The 16,952-nt window shown below is 21.9% G+C and overlaps 2 protein-coding genes across 2 annotated transcripts in view; one reads left to right on the plus strand and one right to left on the minus strand.

The window, feature by feature from the left end:
• Positions 1-1,353: 1,353 nt before the first annotated feature.
• On the minus strand, positions 1,354-6,235 carry LOC108548162 (centromere-associated protein E). The gene is made up of 9 exons (XM_017900984.1): positions 6,163-6,235; positions 4,153-4,253; positions 3,783-4,002; positions 3,264-3,563; positions 3,010-3,206; positions 2,590-2,745; positions 1,827-2,115; positions 1,629-1,757; positions 1,354-1,560 (listed from the first exon to the last, which is right to left on the minus strand). The coding sequence occupies exons 2-9, from the start codon at positions 4,218-4,220 to the stop codon at positions 1,354-1,356; spliced, it is 1,566 nt and encodes a 521-aa protein (XP_017756473.1). The 5' UTR covers positions 4,221-4,253; positions 6,163-6,235.
• A 1,054-nt stretch (positions 6,236-7,289) lies between these two features.
• mtRNApol (mitochondrial RNA polymerase) overlaps positions 7,290-16,952 on the plus strand; it is a 17,036-nt gene continuing 7,373 nt past the window's right edge. Inside the window, exons 1-14 of the mRNA XM_017900969.1 lie at positions 7,290-7,530; positions 8,516-8,629; positions 8,729-8,925; positions 11,920-12,104; positions 12,716-13,074; positions 13,167-13,510; positions 13,673-13,939; positions 14,026-14,373; positions 14,536-14,706; positions 14,803-14,928; positions 15,032-15,232; positions 15,869-16,144; positions 16,319-16,564; positions 16,643-16,802. Of these exons, the coding sequence (XP_017756458.1) occupies positions 7,392-7,530; positions 8,516-8,629; positions 8,729-8,925; positions 11,920-12,104; positions 12,716-13,074; positions 13,167-13,510; positions 13,673-13,939; positions 14,026-14,373; positions 14,536-14,706; positions 14,803-14,928; positions 15,032-15,232; positions 15,869-16,144; positions 16,319-16,564; positions 16,643-16,802 (3,133 nt within the window). The 5' untranslated portion in view covers positions 7,290-7,391. The remainder of the gene's footprint in view (positions 7,531-8,515; positions 8,630-8,728; positions 8,926-11,919; positions 12,105-12,715; positions 13,075-13,166; positions 13,511-13,672; positions 13,940-14,025; positions 14,374-14,535; positions 14,707-14,802; positions 14,929-15,031; positions 15,233-15,868; positions 16,145-16,318; positions 16,565-16,642; positions 16,803-16,952) is intronic.

The raw sequence follows: 16,952 nt of genomic DNA on the forward strand, positions 1-16,952 counted from the left end.
CAGTATATATTATTATAAAACATTTATTACTTTTGATTATTGCAATTAAACAAGTAATTAGAAAGAAAATAGTTACAAATAATGTAAAAATTTAATTAAAATATATTATTTTTTTATTTTCAAACTAAAAAGATTAAAATTTATTTAATTTTATGAAATCATAGTTTGGATTTAAAAGATTAAATATTACACTGTATTACATAATGTACATACTAAATTATTTAATTGAATCAAAATTTTAAACTCATTAGTGAAATTTATTAGTTTTATTAGTAGACTCTATTAAATAAACATGAAATAATACAAATTTATTAAATGAAACAATATTACTGATAAATAGTTTTGTAAAATCATATAAAATGAAATATATATTTTTATAAATTATTTTATCAGTAAGACATATTATAGTTGCTCTTCAATTTGTATGAAAATATATATTAACATTTTTTTTGTATAATAGTGTAATATATTTACAATATAATTATTCTACATATATATCTATATTTTTTATTAAATTGCTTATTAATTATGAAATATGGCAGTATAGAAATATATTGATCCAAATTTTTTACAATTTAATGGTTCTAATATATTGTGAGGTTTAAGAAAGTTCCTTTGTCACTTAAATATAATTACAATAAAGTTCATTTAATAATTATTTGTTAATTATTTCATAAACATACCAATTCTGGACCAATATATTAAAAAGTTTGAATTATACATATCGTAATATTTAAAAATTACAATACTCAAAGTATAAGTAAAATTTAATAAGAAAGATTATTTGTTTCTATATTTTTAAATTATACATGTATATTATCATCAAATAAAAATTAAAATAATACATTTTGAAAAATATATAGTATATGATAATGATACATATTATTGAGATGAATGTTCATATATTAGGAGTATAAAAAACAAATCTTGAACATAGCTTGTTTCATTTATGATGAAAACACCCTCGATACAAAAATAATATTGCTTTATTTTATTTTTGCAACTAAAACAAATATTTGTTTTTAAATAAATTGTTATATCTTAAAAAACAGTTAGAAAACAGTTTTAAACTAGTTTAAAAAAAATCTAATAGAAGTAAAATTAGGAAAATTATAAATCAACAGACAAAATATTTTTGTAAAATATACTGTAGATATAAAAATATAAATAAAATTAATATTAAGAAATTTTCATATTATATTTAATACAAAAAACATATCCTATTTCTTAAAATTATACATTACAATGTTTTAAATATAAAATTTAATTAATTTAACAATTAAAAATACGTTTGACAATTTTTGGTAAAGACTTACCATCCAATTTATTATTATCAAATTTATTAAATTCTTTTTAATTTTCAGGTATTGGGTATGGCCCTGGATGTCTCAAATCATTTGTTTTATCTTGAACTTCTTTGAATGATGCTTTAATATTATCTAATGCATTACCTAAACCTGTTTTAATCTGATCAAATTCGTACGTCACCAATGCAAGTTTCCCTAATAGATAATTTAAATTCTCATCGATTTCAATCATGCGTTTTGTTATCACACTCACCTATAATACATGCATATAAGTATTTAATATAGTATATTAAGTATTTTTTACTCAACCTCAATTCTTACTTTATTTTCCATTCTACCCATAGTAGAAGTTGTACCATTAACATATTCTTCATTTTGTTTATGTAATTTATCTAATGCTTTTGCACTTTCTGTCATTTGCTGGTACATGACATTTATTTGTCGCCACACCTGTGATAAAATAAACCTTATCATGTGTTTAATGATTATCTTATAGGAAAATATATGTTTAACCATTACCTGATTCATTTCTTGTTCCATCTTAGTAGTTAAATTTGCCAAAGCTCCATTCTGATTGTCCATAATATCGTTTGATATGCCATTAAACCTTTGGTTTAGAGTATTATTAATATTTATACCTTGTGCTTTTACTAAATCTCCCACTTCTAGAAGAATTTGATGCACTCCATATTCAACTCGTTTTTTAGTATCTAAGACATGATCAGCCATTGATACCATTACAGATTGTCCCTTTTCAAGATCATTTAATTCTTGATTCACATGTTCAGCATTATTTGCTAAATCCATTCTAAAACCTCGAAAATACTCAATAAGAATTTGTTATTAATAAATTTTCATTTTTAGAAAAATAACTAGCATTCATATATTAATAATTTATTTATAATATTTTATGATATATTTTATTTTTATATTGCTATTAATGTACTTTTTCCTTTGTATTCTATTAAATTAAGAGAAAATAGATTTTTTACTAATTACTGTTTTATATGTTATGAATGAAATCATTTTATGATTATTCAATGATTAAAAAAATATATAATTAAGAAAATATTAAATAATTTTGATGTATTAATACATTATGATCATATTTAAAACTTTATATAAAAATTTTGAATTATGATTAATGTGCAAGTGAAAAAATTCAGTATATAAATAAAATAATAATATAAATTATGTAGGAATGTCACAAATAAACTAATTGCAGTTTTATATTAATTAAATTGAAAAATACCAATAATACATAAATATTATATAACAATACCTAAGTACTCCTATAGTATCTTTTGTTTCATCTTTCGTTTTTGTTAGTTTATTTTCGATATCATTAACTCCACTAGTAACAGTATCTTTTAAGGCATGTTTAGTTTCTTGCAATAGCATTTGAGTTTCATTATGTAAAATTTGTAGTTCAGTAATCCTATATAATAAAATTTAATATTAATTTTTGTTTAATCCAAATTATTAATTAATCCAAATAAAAATTTTAAGTCAGTTTTATTTGTACAAATATCAAGAATAAGATTATATTAATATGAGTGCAAGTATTTTTTACTTTGTGACTAATTGTAATGAATTTAATATTTTGAAAAATCTTTCCACTTATATATTTAATATTTAAAAAAACAATTTTTCTTTTAACATTTAACGATAACATATTGATGACAATAACAATAATACATACTGTGGTAATTTCTTAATTTGATCAGAGGTATCTTCTAAAAGTTTCTGTATAGAGGGTAGTACACTTGCATAATTATGAATATTCGAAATAGAATCAAATTTAGGTTCTTGTAACTTCTCTTTTATATTTTGTGATTGTTCTTTAACTTTTTCCAATGAAACTTCAAGATCACTGAGTCTTGAACCAATATCTTGGATCTATAAAGTATCTAATTTTAACAAATTTCTTAATAAACATTTGAATATATTATTTACCTCTGTTAATAATGCTTGAATTGTTCCTGATTGAAAATTCGTGGCCTTTTTTAGTTCTATTGCTTCAGATTTCAAAAGTGATTCTGTTTTTGAAATTCTTTCCATTAACATTAATTCTGAATCATTTAATTTTGAAATAATATGAAAAGAATTATCAAATGAAGGTAACGTTGTATCTGATCGAGAATTTACTTCAGATACTTTATTTTCAATATCTGTAAGCCATCCTACTAAACGATTTTCTAAATTTTCCAAGCTATCAACAGTCTTTTGCATTTGTATTCTTTCTCGTTCATCTCTCTAAATAACACAGGAATGAACTATTTTTTAGCAATATATTCGTATATATTATTATAAAAATATGTAATACTTTCTTGTATAAACATAATTTTTTAAACTAATTATTCATTGTAAAATATTTGTAATTATTAACACCCAAATATGATAAATATTTCTAAATTTTAAAGTTTCTTTTTATATAATTTATTTAATGTTTTTTTTTTTAAATTAGTTAAATACCTGTGAGATTAACTGTTCTATTCCTATTACTTTTTCATCAAGTTTAGTTAACTGTAATGTTAATGAATCAATAGTTGATATACGTTTTGTTAATACTGCAATTGCTTTTTTTAATTGTTCTCCTAACTGGCGTTCTCGTGCTTCATGACGTTCTAATTTTTCAGTATTTTCTCGCATTATATGTGCCAAACTCAGCATTGCATCTTTAATATCTTCATGTCTAAAAATTGTTATGATAATAAAATGTAATGTTATGTAATAAAAAGAAATTAAAAGAAATTTGTAGAATACATGAGAAAAGAAATATAAAATTGTTAATTTATAATCATACATGAAATAATTATTTTATTAAATAGTGAAAAAAACTTACGTAATTTCTCTAGCATTATTAAGATCTATACAAAGTAACTGCAAAAATAGTATTAACATATACTTCATTTTCAACTATTGTCAAAATATAAAAGAAATTATCTGAAATAAAAAATATTAATTTTATTTCATAATATAGAATATCTATATCTTTCTTATTTTTATTTTACTTATTCATTACTTTGTTAAAATTTTGAAATAATTTTAATAGAAATATGTCACTGCTATAATTACTGAAGTAGATGATATGTTTAAAATGAGTGAAACACTTCCTTTGATCAATTAATTGAATGTGCTGTTATTGAGATAAGGAGTTAAGAGGTCATTGCTGATGACTCCTTGATGGGTAAGAAAACTATCTTTGTTAATAAATTATCATAATTATTAAAGCTCTCATATTTAATGAATAAAATCTTTGTGTTTGAATAACAACTATTAAATATAATTTGAATTAATATATAATTTAAACTGTAAAAAATTGTTTAAATTATACGTATTTAAATAAATATGTGCAAGCACGTGTGCATACATGACACACACGTGCGCGTGTGCGTATGCATGCATGCATGCATATGCGACATTGAGCATGAATGAGGAAAGAAATAAAGCATTCAAATGCATAAACATTTAGTTTTTTTCATTTGATACTTTTTATAATAATATTAAAACTAAGTAATATATATGATAATTTTAACCACATATTTTGTAGTTTCCAGACGAAAATACATTTTTACATTTCATGTTTCAAAGAGAGTTCAAATTTTAGCTATTTATAGATCTACAGATGCACATCAAGTGCTGTTTTCTGAAGCCATATGGTCCATTTAAAACCATCTGTTTTCGGTGTAATAAAATTTACTTCCTATTAGTAAATTTCTAAATATTATAAAAAATACCCTAAATATAATACGTACTATTGAACATGTAGCTATAGTATATTTATTCTAATAAATTATTCTTCTAATAAGTTACTGTAATAATTATTACTCTAAAAATTATTTATTTATCATAAGAATCTTAATTATATCTTTCTTTAAACAATTAAATATGTTTTTATATTATATATTATTAATAACTTTATTTTGAATATAATTATAGTAGAATATAATATTTAATTCTATATTGTTTTCGAAATAATCAACTTTTTTATTTAATTTTATTTAATTGTTTTACAAAATATTTGTTATTGTTACTAATTGTTACAAAAAATTATTTCAGATAACGCTACATGAACATGTTTATATACATATATGATGTCACTCGACAATTAATATAAAATAATGAAATATGCTTGTGTACGCGTACGCACGTGTGTGTTTTATTTGTAACAAAACAGTAAATAAAGATTGATTTACATATTTATGATATTATTTCTTGCAAATGTGTGCGCTTTTTATTATAATATAATGTTTTTGTTTTTTTTTTTACAATATTGTATTTTGAAATTAATTATTTGTAATATAAATTTTTATTATTTAATCATATAAATATTTCAATATTTATAATAATAAAGATATTATAATATTATAATTATTACCAATATGTTTAAAGTAATTTTCAATGTGTTGTTTTAAATTATGATTATAGTTACTGCATACTGACCACCATTTTAAAACTGCAATTGAGATGCAATGATTTAAAAGGAAAACTGTTCAAACTATTAAAATCTATTTTTATATATTTCAGTTATGTATAATATATGAAGTAAATATTTAAAACCATATACTTGTCTTTAATTATAAATAATAATGTAAGATATTGAACTTTAATAGCAAATTTATTAAAATGCCAATTTTATCGAAGTATAATAACAAAATTTATTAAATATTATTTCTTAGAAAAAAAAGGAAATATTTTTTAGAATTCTCTATGTAGAATTTCTTATATTAAATGAGTAATTAAAAATATGTTTATCAAAATTTATATTACTAAAAGACAAAAAATAAATATATTATTAATGAAGATAAATATACTAATTAAAATTTTAAAAATTGGTATGAATTTTACTTACGTTAATAACGGTATTTTATTTCTTTATATAGCAATCGAAGGGTAAAGAAGAACGTACTGTTTTCTTATTCGATCAGCGAAGAACTGATTGTGGTATCATTAGGTAAGTCCACATTTGGATTTTTAAAAAACTGTACTTAAGGTATATACTATTCCGTAGCGACATGTAGCGGTCATTTTTGGTACTGATCGAAATGCACTATTTAACACTAATAATAAATACTAGGTTCTAATGGTATTTTAATTTATATTTCTTTTATTTAAAGTTAAAATATTTACATAAAATATTTAATTTGATTTTATAAATGTATAATATTTAAAACTAAAGAAAATAGTATATAGAATGCTTTCAATAATGTATTAACCCATTAATAGCGTTTTAACGCTATCTAGTGCAATAGTCACGAAACTTTTCTATTTTATTAGGGTAACATACAAAAAACTATTACAAAATAATAATCTGTTTTTTTTTTTTAACTATTTTTTCTATGCTAATAATATTTAGTATTACTTTATACTTTTTGAAACGATATAATAATAAATTCAAACATGTTAGAAATTAGACGTCTTCAAGTATTATCATTTTTTTAAATTGTAAGTTCTACTGTATATTAAACATATATTTATGTAATAATAGTAAAATGTAAAGTGTAATATAAATATGATATAAACATGAAATAAAATAAATTTTTACAATTTTCTGGATTCTCTTTTAACTAGCTTTAATATTATTTGGAAATTTAATTATTTATTTAATAATATGATATAATATACAAAAGTAATTATTACAAATGTCTGATGTTATAAAAAAATATTATTAATTTTTATTGCAAAAATAATCTTAAAAAATACAAAAAATATTTTTTTTCTGCTTTGATAATCTAAAATTAATCAAAAATAATCATTTTATTGCACTTATGTGCATTTATTAAAATAATATATTATAAATTTTAAAAAAATAACAATTGAAACTCAACTAATAAAGGAATATCAAATTTTTTTTGGATGTAAAAGTTTAAATAAGGATAAATATTCTTTTAAACAGAATGGTATTGCCATCTATTAAGTGTGTGTTCATTTTATTCATGATTGTGAAGTGTTGCTTTCTATTTAGTGGGTGAGGTTATTTTGTGAATATGATAGTTTTTTCATATAAATGTATTATCGTTTATAAAATAATTAATTATTACAAAGCTAATGATGTAAAAAACTTTGTGTAATCATATAAAAATGTATAAACATCTAGCAGCACGAGTTACGAAACGAATATCTCCACATGGTATTTCTACAATGCCAAAGCAAATAATTATACAGAGATCAATGCGTTTGTGCTCTTTTTGTAACTTCTACCACGGAAAAATATCAAAATGTATGTTTATCAACATGTTAATTTTTATAAACAATTTTTATTTTTTCATGTTATAATTTACATTCTTATTTAAAATATTATATGTGAAGTTTAATTTTGTTTTTTGAATATTATATAATGTTTATTATTTTCTTTACTGCTAATTTTTAGTCTATTTATGTCATAAATGATTAAATATACAGCACAATATTATTTTTGATGTATATAAATTAAAAATTTAGGAGAAATTTAAAGTATTTAATAAAATTTGTATTGGAATTTGGAAATGATTCTTTTTGTAATTTAAATTACAAAATGGGGTACTTGAAAATAAATTATCATAAATGATACTGCAATAAAATCAAAAAACATCTTTCATGATTCTGATTATAAAGTTTGACAATTATATAAATGGAAGTAATATTTATTTATACAAAATGAAAAAAGAATCTTATAGGATTTAATTGAAGACATGGAGTAGTAATATAAAAATAAATAAAATGAAAATCAAATTGATAAATAATTTTATAAATTAATTGAAAAAATTTTATATGTTCTTTGAATCCGTTACTGAAATTGCTATTTATACAACACTATATTTTCAAGGAAACATTCAAAAATAAAAATTATATAGAAATAGTATTCACATAGTTCTTTGTATTGAGAAATAAATTTCATAAAAATTAAATATAAAATCATATAAAATGTAAGTGTATTAAGAAGATAATAAGAGTATTAAATTTAATTATGAATATATAAACAAACTATCATTATTTTTAAGTTGTAACAGCTATACAAATTTTTTAAAGTATATAATATAATAGATTTGTTTGTAAGTAAATATATATTTTGATTCAAGTAAATGTTTAATATATAAATTAAATATTATATTTATGTAATCATCATATAAGATGTAAAGCAAATTCAATTTCATATTTATGGTTACGTTTTAATTATTTTTATTTAAACATTTATAGTTATTAATACAAATTGATTTAAATTATAGATATAAAACATTATCAAATTTGTACTTATGCTACAACAGTAAATATATTGGGTCATATTCCAATAAAGAAAAAAGTTAAACAAAAAACAAAAAAATATGCTGAATTATTAGCAGGTAAAATTTAATATTAATTTTAATATTAAATTTAATTTTTTAATGCTAATGAAACAAGTTTAACATTATTTCTCATTAATATAATTTTTTTTAATATAGTGACAAATAAAACAGCAAGTAATAAAAGAACTGAAGTACAAAAATTATCAGTGTGTAATTTATCCATGTATATTGATAAATGTGATATTAATACAAATAATTCATATGATGTTAAAGACTCTATACATAATCAACCCGTTGACTCAAAATATACAAATGAAGATTATATTTGTGATAATAAAATTTATTTGAATATTGTAAGTTATACTAATTTATTTATTATTAAGTATTTTAAATTATCTTATCAATTTTCTTAGTTTTATAAAATATTGAAATTTTATATAATATTTACTCAAAATTGGTAGTATATAGAAATTTGAATATCAATAAAAGTAAATAATTCAAGTTAAATAAATAAATAATTGTAAGCAAGTAGTGAATAATTTAAATTATAGTGAGTAAAGGATTAGTTTATGAACAACAATGTATTTTTGTAAATAATATATGTTAGTAATTATAAAGCTTTGGTTTAAATGTATTACAAATCAAAAAATTAATTATGACAAAGCTAAAAATGCAATTTAACAATTAAATTTTCTGTTAGTTTGCAAAAAAAGTACGTGTTCTTGAGAATATTTCTATTAATGAATATTGTTGTATTTGTAAAATTAATGATAGTACCCTAAATTTTAAATATTGTATCTTGAATTTTTGATTAGTAATTTCTATAATTTCCTTTTAGTGATTTGCAAAGTATGCAAAAAGAATGCAAAACTTTTGAGCAAATTATTGTATATAGGCTTGATTTTAAAATTGCAAGTGTATAGTTCAGTTTGTGAATTTATGTTGTATGGTTCTGGACTAGGAGATGAAGTGTAAGTACACATATTTGTACAAAAAACATTAAACATGATTTTCTCAAAACTACATTCTTCCAAATGAATGCCATATTTTAAGTTCCAGTTCACCGATTACAACCAAATTTGAAAGTAATCTTCACTACATGTCTCTTTATCATCTAAATGATTTTTAATACCCTAAGATTTTTAAAGTCTGGTGTCTTTACTATATTTTTTGGCTTGCTTCAGATACGAAAAATCACATAAAACTAACTACTAGACCTCGAAGTGCTGCCAAATTATTTATTTTTAATATATTTGCATGATTCTAATTCCAGGTATATTTGTATTCATATTGAATAAATTGCTTTTTGATTTTTACATTTTTGATGAACAAAATGGCTGAAATTGTTGCAATCATGAAGATACTTGTTTTTTAAATGTAACTTCTGCAATTTTTAATATTTTTGTATCAAAAATATCGTGGATACTTCTAATATATAGAACTTCTAATATAAGATACTTCTAATATAAAAAATGTGTAAATTGAATGCAAAAAAGGTTTACCCCTTTTTAATAAAAATTGCCAATAAATAATTAATAAATTGGAATCTAGACAGGAATATCAACTTAAGGGGTGACGCGACTGTAACAGCTGAAAATAATAGCTATTTTTAAGAATTTCTTTTACACAAATTTATATGTTTTTGTTTTTCTTTTCTTATTTGAAACATCTTTAATGATCTTAGAAAATACATTTCTTGAATTACTATTTATTAAAATTTGATATAAAGACAATAATTATGGCAGTTATGGAAGGTACTTGCATTGTGGACTTCCAAAAATATTTTAAAATTGGATGTATGTGGAATTCTTTAATGTAATTTCTGAAATAAGAAATCATTACATTCTTGTAAACTACAAAGCTGTAGTTACAGTTGTTCATAATGACTAGAAAAAAAAAGAAATTTGTTACAAAATGAGGAATGTCTATAAAGAAAAAAATTCGAAAGTGCGTAAAAAGTAACTTTTTTTTATCATTAAGTAAAAAGTAATTATTTAATCGAAAATTTAAAAAATTCGAAATTAGTTGAAGATTTATTGAGTTATTGTTTCATTCAGTTTGAAAACATGGTTTTGAGAAAAATACGTTTAAAGTTTTGTAACAAATTATGTATGAAACAACATTGAAATTTTTATATATATCAAATAGCATCTATTCCAGAACCATAATCTATGTCTTCATTAGCATTATTTTTATTAATTCGTTCATTTGTAACTTGTTTCTTCATTAATCAACCTCTATCTGTCATTATTTCAGTTTTTTTATTCAATAGCAGAGATGAAAAGCATATCACCACTACCTGTCTCTGTATGCTAATGCTTGTGGCTCAATTTTGGTGTTAAAAACTTTTATTATTTATAGCAACCCTGAGCAACTACTGTTAAATAAAATTATAGCTAAATAAATTATTAGTTTGATTAATTTAACTACATTTAATACTACTTTGGGGACAAGCTTTCAAATGAGAACATTAAAGCTTTCATTGTTATTTTTCATTAATTCATCTAAATATCTTATCATTAGTTTTTTTTCACTCAAGTCTTTATAAATAGGTGTGATAACAGTAATTATATTTTTTGATAATATATTTTTATGATCATAATTATCTAAATTACCATTTGTTCTTATTTTCAATTGTTGTTTCTAGAAACTGTTAATCTGACGGCTTTAACAATATTTTCTGCTTCTACAATTTTTTACTTTTCTTCTTATGCACTTCTTTTGAGAGATATTTCAAATGCAGATTTTGTAACATGGTATATTTATTTTAATATATTTCCATAAAATGATTAAAATTGTATTTGCCAAAATGAATCTTCTTTTAATTCATAAGGACGAATTACATCTCATATATTTGATTCATTTACACTATCGCTCTAAAATAAATAATTTTAGCTCTGTTAACTATCATTGTGACATTAAGATATACATAAAAAATTTGACCATGCATGCAATCAGATTATCCTAAAGTCAAGAATTGCCTATTATCAGCACTCTGTAACTTGATAAACTTTCTATAACTTTTTCATTTTTACGAATTTCATTTTAATATTTTGCAAACTCATTTTTGAGACTCCAAATGCTAAGAAAATGTAAAAAAAAATCGATTTTTTTAGCCCATCACTGTGATTTCCACCTTTACTGTATATGCTATTAACTACAATATTATTGTTATAAAATTTTATGTTTAACTTCAGCATGTTTATTATGATATGTAGTGAACAAGCTTTTTAAAAGATATTCTTTGCTTGAAAATTAGATTTAAGAAATTTTTTCTAATTTAATTTCATTATATAAATATTATAACATGATAATATATATTTATTTATTTTATAATTCACTGATAGGATAACCACATAGATGAAATTACTAGAAATGAAATGGAAGATAAGAAGAAAACAAATTTTAATAACTGGGATAACTGTAATGAAATTAATGATAATCTCCTCCAAAACAGTTCTACTTTTCCTTTTGTCAAAACAATTAACTCAAAAGAAAAACAAAAGTTAAACAATATATTGAAGTCAAATATGTATGTATAACAGATGTTTTTTTATTCATAAAAATAATACAAATAGTACCTGATGTTCTTCACAAAATTATAAGAATGAAATAATAAAATTATAAAAAAATAATGAAATTATTAAGAATATATAAATTTCAAAAAAACAAAAAATTAAAATATAATTTTAACATAAGTTTAATTTTATTATAAAAAAAAAAGTATTTTGAAATATTTGTTATTACTTCTGTTGGCTATTCAATACAAGTATATCTTTATTAATACACTTTTTTATGACATTGCAAATGAGTCACAAATCATATAAATTATTAGATATTAAAATTGGTACTGAAATTTGATTTAATGAGATTATTTTAGTATATTGTAAAATTTAACTTTTATTACTGATATTTTTGTTGCTATTTTATTTTGGCAATATATAATTTGGAAATACAATTGAATAATGTTAACAATATATGTTATATTTATAATATAAAATTACTAAAATGAATTACTATAATATATCATTCTCAAATATGTTATTTTCCTTCTTAGTTTTCAATTTAAATTTCATGTATTCATATATTTGTTGAATATTTATTATCTATTATCTATTAAAATTCGTTTTAATTGTATTTTAGAAATAATACATTACCACAAAAAAAGATAGGATCACATGAAACTAAAAATAAGTATGGATTAGAAAATTATGTTACAAATTTAATAGCATATATGGAAGTTTATTTGAACTGTGGATTGTTAAGTAGAGCAAATAACACCTTAATGAAATATAGGAAATATACTCAAAATACTTTGAAATGTGATAAAGGTATTGAACTTTATAACATACTTTTAGAAGCTTATGCTTTTAGAAGGAAAATAATGAAAGTTTTAGAGTTATATGACATAATAAAAAAAGATTCTTTAATACCGACACCACAAACTTACGCATATATATTTGATGCTTTCGGAAGAGAAAGTATAAATAAAAAACAAATAGGTAATTATATATTTCGTATTATGTAAATTTTGTATATAATTAATTTTTCACATATAAGAAATATATATTCCAATAATTTATATTATTTGCAGAATTATTGAAAACTTTGAATGCTGAAATGAAAAATTACAATATATCTTTTAATGATATCTTTAATAAATCATGTTTTAAAAATGATCAGCAAGAAAATATATTAAAGGTAATTAGTATGTTGACACCAAATTTCCAACCATCATATGCAATATTAAATACAGAATATAGTTGCTATCTTCTAAAAAATATTTCACTGAAAAATAATTATGAGAGTCCAGTGGAGGAACTATTAACTATGAAAGAATTAAAAGATTGTTTTAAAATGCAATTTCAAAATGAATTATCTATTGATGTGCAGATTCCAAGTATTATACCAAATGAGGAAAATATAGAAACTAATTCAGTAAGTTGTTATTATGTAATATTTTATTAAATTTAATGCTTCAAATTTATATTAATTTTTATTTTTAATTTAATTTTATTGTTATAGTTTTAAAAGATACATTTTTACCATAATATTAATTTGTTCTAATACTAAAAATATTGTATTTTTGTATTATATTAGGAAAAAAAAATTATAGAAATAGAAAATTGTTGGAAAAATGTAGCATTAGCTGCTTTTGAACGGAATTTAAAATGTTTGAAACAAAAGGAGTGTCGTCATAATACTTTAATGGTTTTGTATCCATTCTTAGAAGTTTTGGATAAAGAAGTCTATGTAAATGCTATATTGCAAGAAATTAGACAAATAGTTGCAGGATCAGAAACTTATAGTACATCTCTTAAATTATTATATATTACATTAGGAAAATTCATTTATAGGAAGTATGAGGTTTGAAAGTGATTTTTATACCATCTTGATTACAAATTTTTGTGTGTTATTATTTTAATCATATTTTTTATAATCATAATTTGTAGATGGAAATAAAAAAGCGGACTGGATTGTTAGATAAGATAACTAGAATTTATTCAAAGTACCTTGAGTGGTACTTACATCCTAAAAATATAGAATGTTTAAGTAATACAAATAATCGTACCATATGGCAATATTTTGAATATAAAGAAGCAAAATACGGTACATCTTTGAATCTTATTTGTTTAAATTGGCCTATGGATGTCATTATAAATATCGGTAAATTTTTGTATAATATTATTTTGAATGATATAATGCTCCAACCTGAGATTTTAAAAGGTCAAGATATAAAAAATTCTATTCCTGCATTTTACACATTGTTTAGAAATAAAGGAAATTATTTATCTGAACAGGTTTGTATATGAATCAAATTAGTTATTGGAATATTTAAAGCTTTATAACTCTTAGAGATTTCTAGATAGATAAGGGGTTGAATTTATTAGTACCAAAATGCTACAGAAAGGAAATTAAACATTATATAAATATTACTTCATATGAAATTTTGTATGTTACAGATTAAACCTCATCCTTTTGTAACAAAATTATATAAGAAAATACATTTAAAAACATTAAACTTTGATTCAGTTTTATTACCTTCTTATGCACCACCAACTCCATGGATTTCAATCTATAGAGGGGGATATCTTATAACAAAAACAGATTTTACAAGAATATCAAATAATTCTGTAAGTTTATAATTTTAATTTAATCTGTAAATATATATATTTTGTATATCTTTAATATTATACAAGTGAAATGTATAATATCTACTTTTTATTCAGGATAGTTCATGCCATTATCTTCAATCTACAGAAACAGAACAGCTATTTCCTATATTCGATTCATTAAATCAACTAGGTTCTATTCCATGGAAAGTGAATACTGTTATACTTGATATCGTAATTAAGGTAATTGTGCTATTAAAATAATTATTTAATAGTTAGTAGCAATAAACTAATATAAAGTACTATAATTATAAATAAATCTTATTTATATATTCTTTATAATTAGATTTTTCAAAATGGTGGTTCTACAGAATTGGGTATTCCTCAATCAGTTTCTGTGTTATCTCCACCATGCTCCATAAGTAAAAATGCTACGGTTGAAGAGAAACAAAAAGCAGCAATAGCAGCAGCTCAGTATAGAAAAAAAAAATTTGATATGTATTCTTCATGGTGTGATACTCTTTATAAGCTATCCATTGCCAATCATGTATGTTTTCTATTTTTTTAATTCATTTATTTCTATTAATATCCTCAATGTAATGATATCAATAATTGAATTATTACTACATTAGATTACGAAGTATTTACATTAGAAAGTTTGTTAATGTTCTAATCTTATAAGTATGGTAGTGCCTTGAAAATTGATCGTGATTTTGCTTTGAAAATTGTTCGTTATCCCTAGTTCTTCAAATTGTCTTCAAATTGTCTTATCTATGTAAGATATACGGAGTGCCCCAGCATTGGTAGTGCATTCGAGGAAGGGGTAATTCTACATTAAAATCAAATTGAAAATGAAGAATAAAATTTTTTCATTTGAAGCTTTGTTGTCGAGAAAATCGACTTTGAATATTCATTAAGTACGCTGGTATACTGATCTAATAATAAACCAAAGTTCAGTGCACGCATACTCGGTGGATGTTTCGACTTCGGTCGATTTCCTCGACAACGAAGCTTCGAATAAAAAAATTTTATTCTTTATTTTCGACTTCTTTATTCATGTAGAATCACCCCCCTCCTCGGTTGTACTATCGTTACTGGGGCATGCGGTATATGTATACATATATCTTTTATAAATATAAAATCTAAATATTATATATATATATATATTTTTATTTTTTTAAAGCTTAGAAATAAAATATTTTGGCTGCCACATAATGTGGATTTTAGAGGGAGAACCTATCCACTTTCTCCTTATTTAAATCATCTATCATCTGATTTGGGTCGTTCTTTGCTTTTATTTGCAAAAGGAAAACCTCTAGGTCCAAATGGATTAAAGTGGTTAAAACTACATGTTATTAATTTAACTAATTTCAAGAAAGGAACTTCGGTTAACAGCCGCCTTGAATATGCAGATCAGAATATGGAGAATATAATAGATAGTGGTACTAAACCTTTAACAGTAAGTGTTTATTTTGAATTTAAATACTGTCTACTTTTTAAATTTATTAAAGAATGAAATAGAAATATTTTAATAATGCTTAATTACATATTTACATTAAATAAGTATATACGAATTTTCTTCATTAGAATATCTAAAATAATTTTTAATAGAATTGTTATTTATACTGTGAAGGGCAAAATGTGGTGGACACAATCAGAAGAACCATGGCAAACTCTAGCTGGCTGTATAGAAATAACAAATGCATTAAAAGCACCAAATATAGAAAAATATATAACTACATTTCCAGTGCATCAAGATGGAAGTTGTAATGGTCTTCAACATTATGCAGCACTTGGTAAAGATCAAATTGGTGCAGAAAGTGTTAATCTATATCCATTTGATGTTCCAAAAGATGTATATTCTGCAGTTGTTTCGATTGTAAATTTCTTATTTTATAGAAAAGTATAAATTGCAATGTAAATATTTTCAGAGAAGTCATATTTAATTGTATTTTAGATTGAAGAACAACGACAAATGGATGCGAAAAATAATGTTAAAATTGCACAAATATTAGAAGGATTTATAAAAAGAAAAGTTATAAAACAAACTGTGATGACAACAGTATATGGTGTTACAAAATATGGTGCAAAATATCAAATTGCAAAACAATTAAAAGGCAAATACACCTGTACTATTTATTAATGTGTGCGCACACGCTTGTGTGTGTGTGTAACAATAATAACATATATTGCTCCAATTATATATTATTATTATGATTATTATTATTATCATTATCATTATCATCATCATCATCATCATCATCATC

This window comes from Eufriesea mexicana, unplaced genomic scaffold (genome assembly GCF_001483705.2).
Source record: "Eufriesea mexicana isolate 0111107269 unplaced genomic scaffold, ASM148370v2 scaffold1387, whole genome shotgun sequence".
In the NCBI taxonomy this organism is placed as follows: domain Eukaryota; kingdom Metazoa; phylum Arthropoda; class Insecta; order Hymenoptera; family Apidae; genus Eufriesea; species Eufriesea mexicana.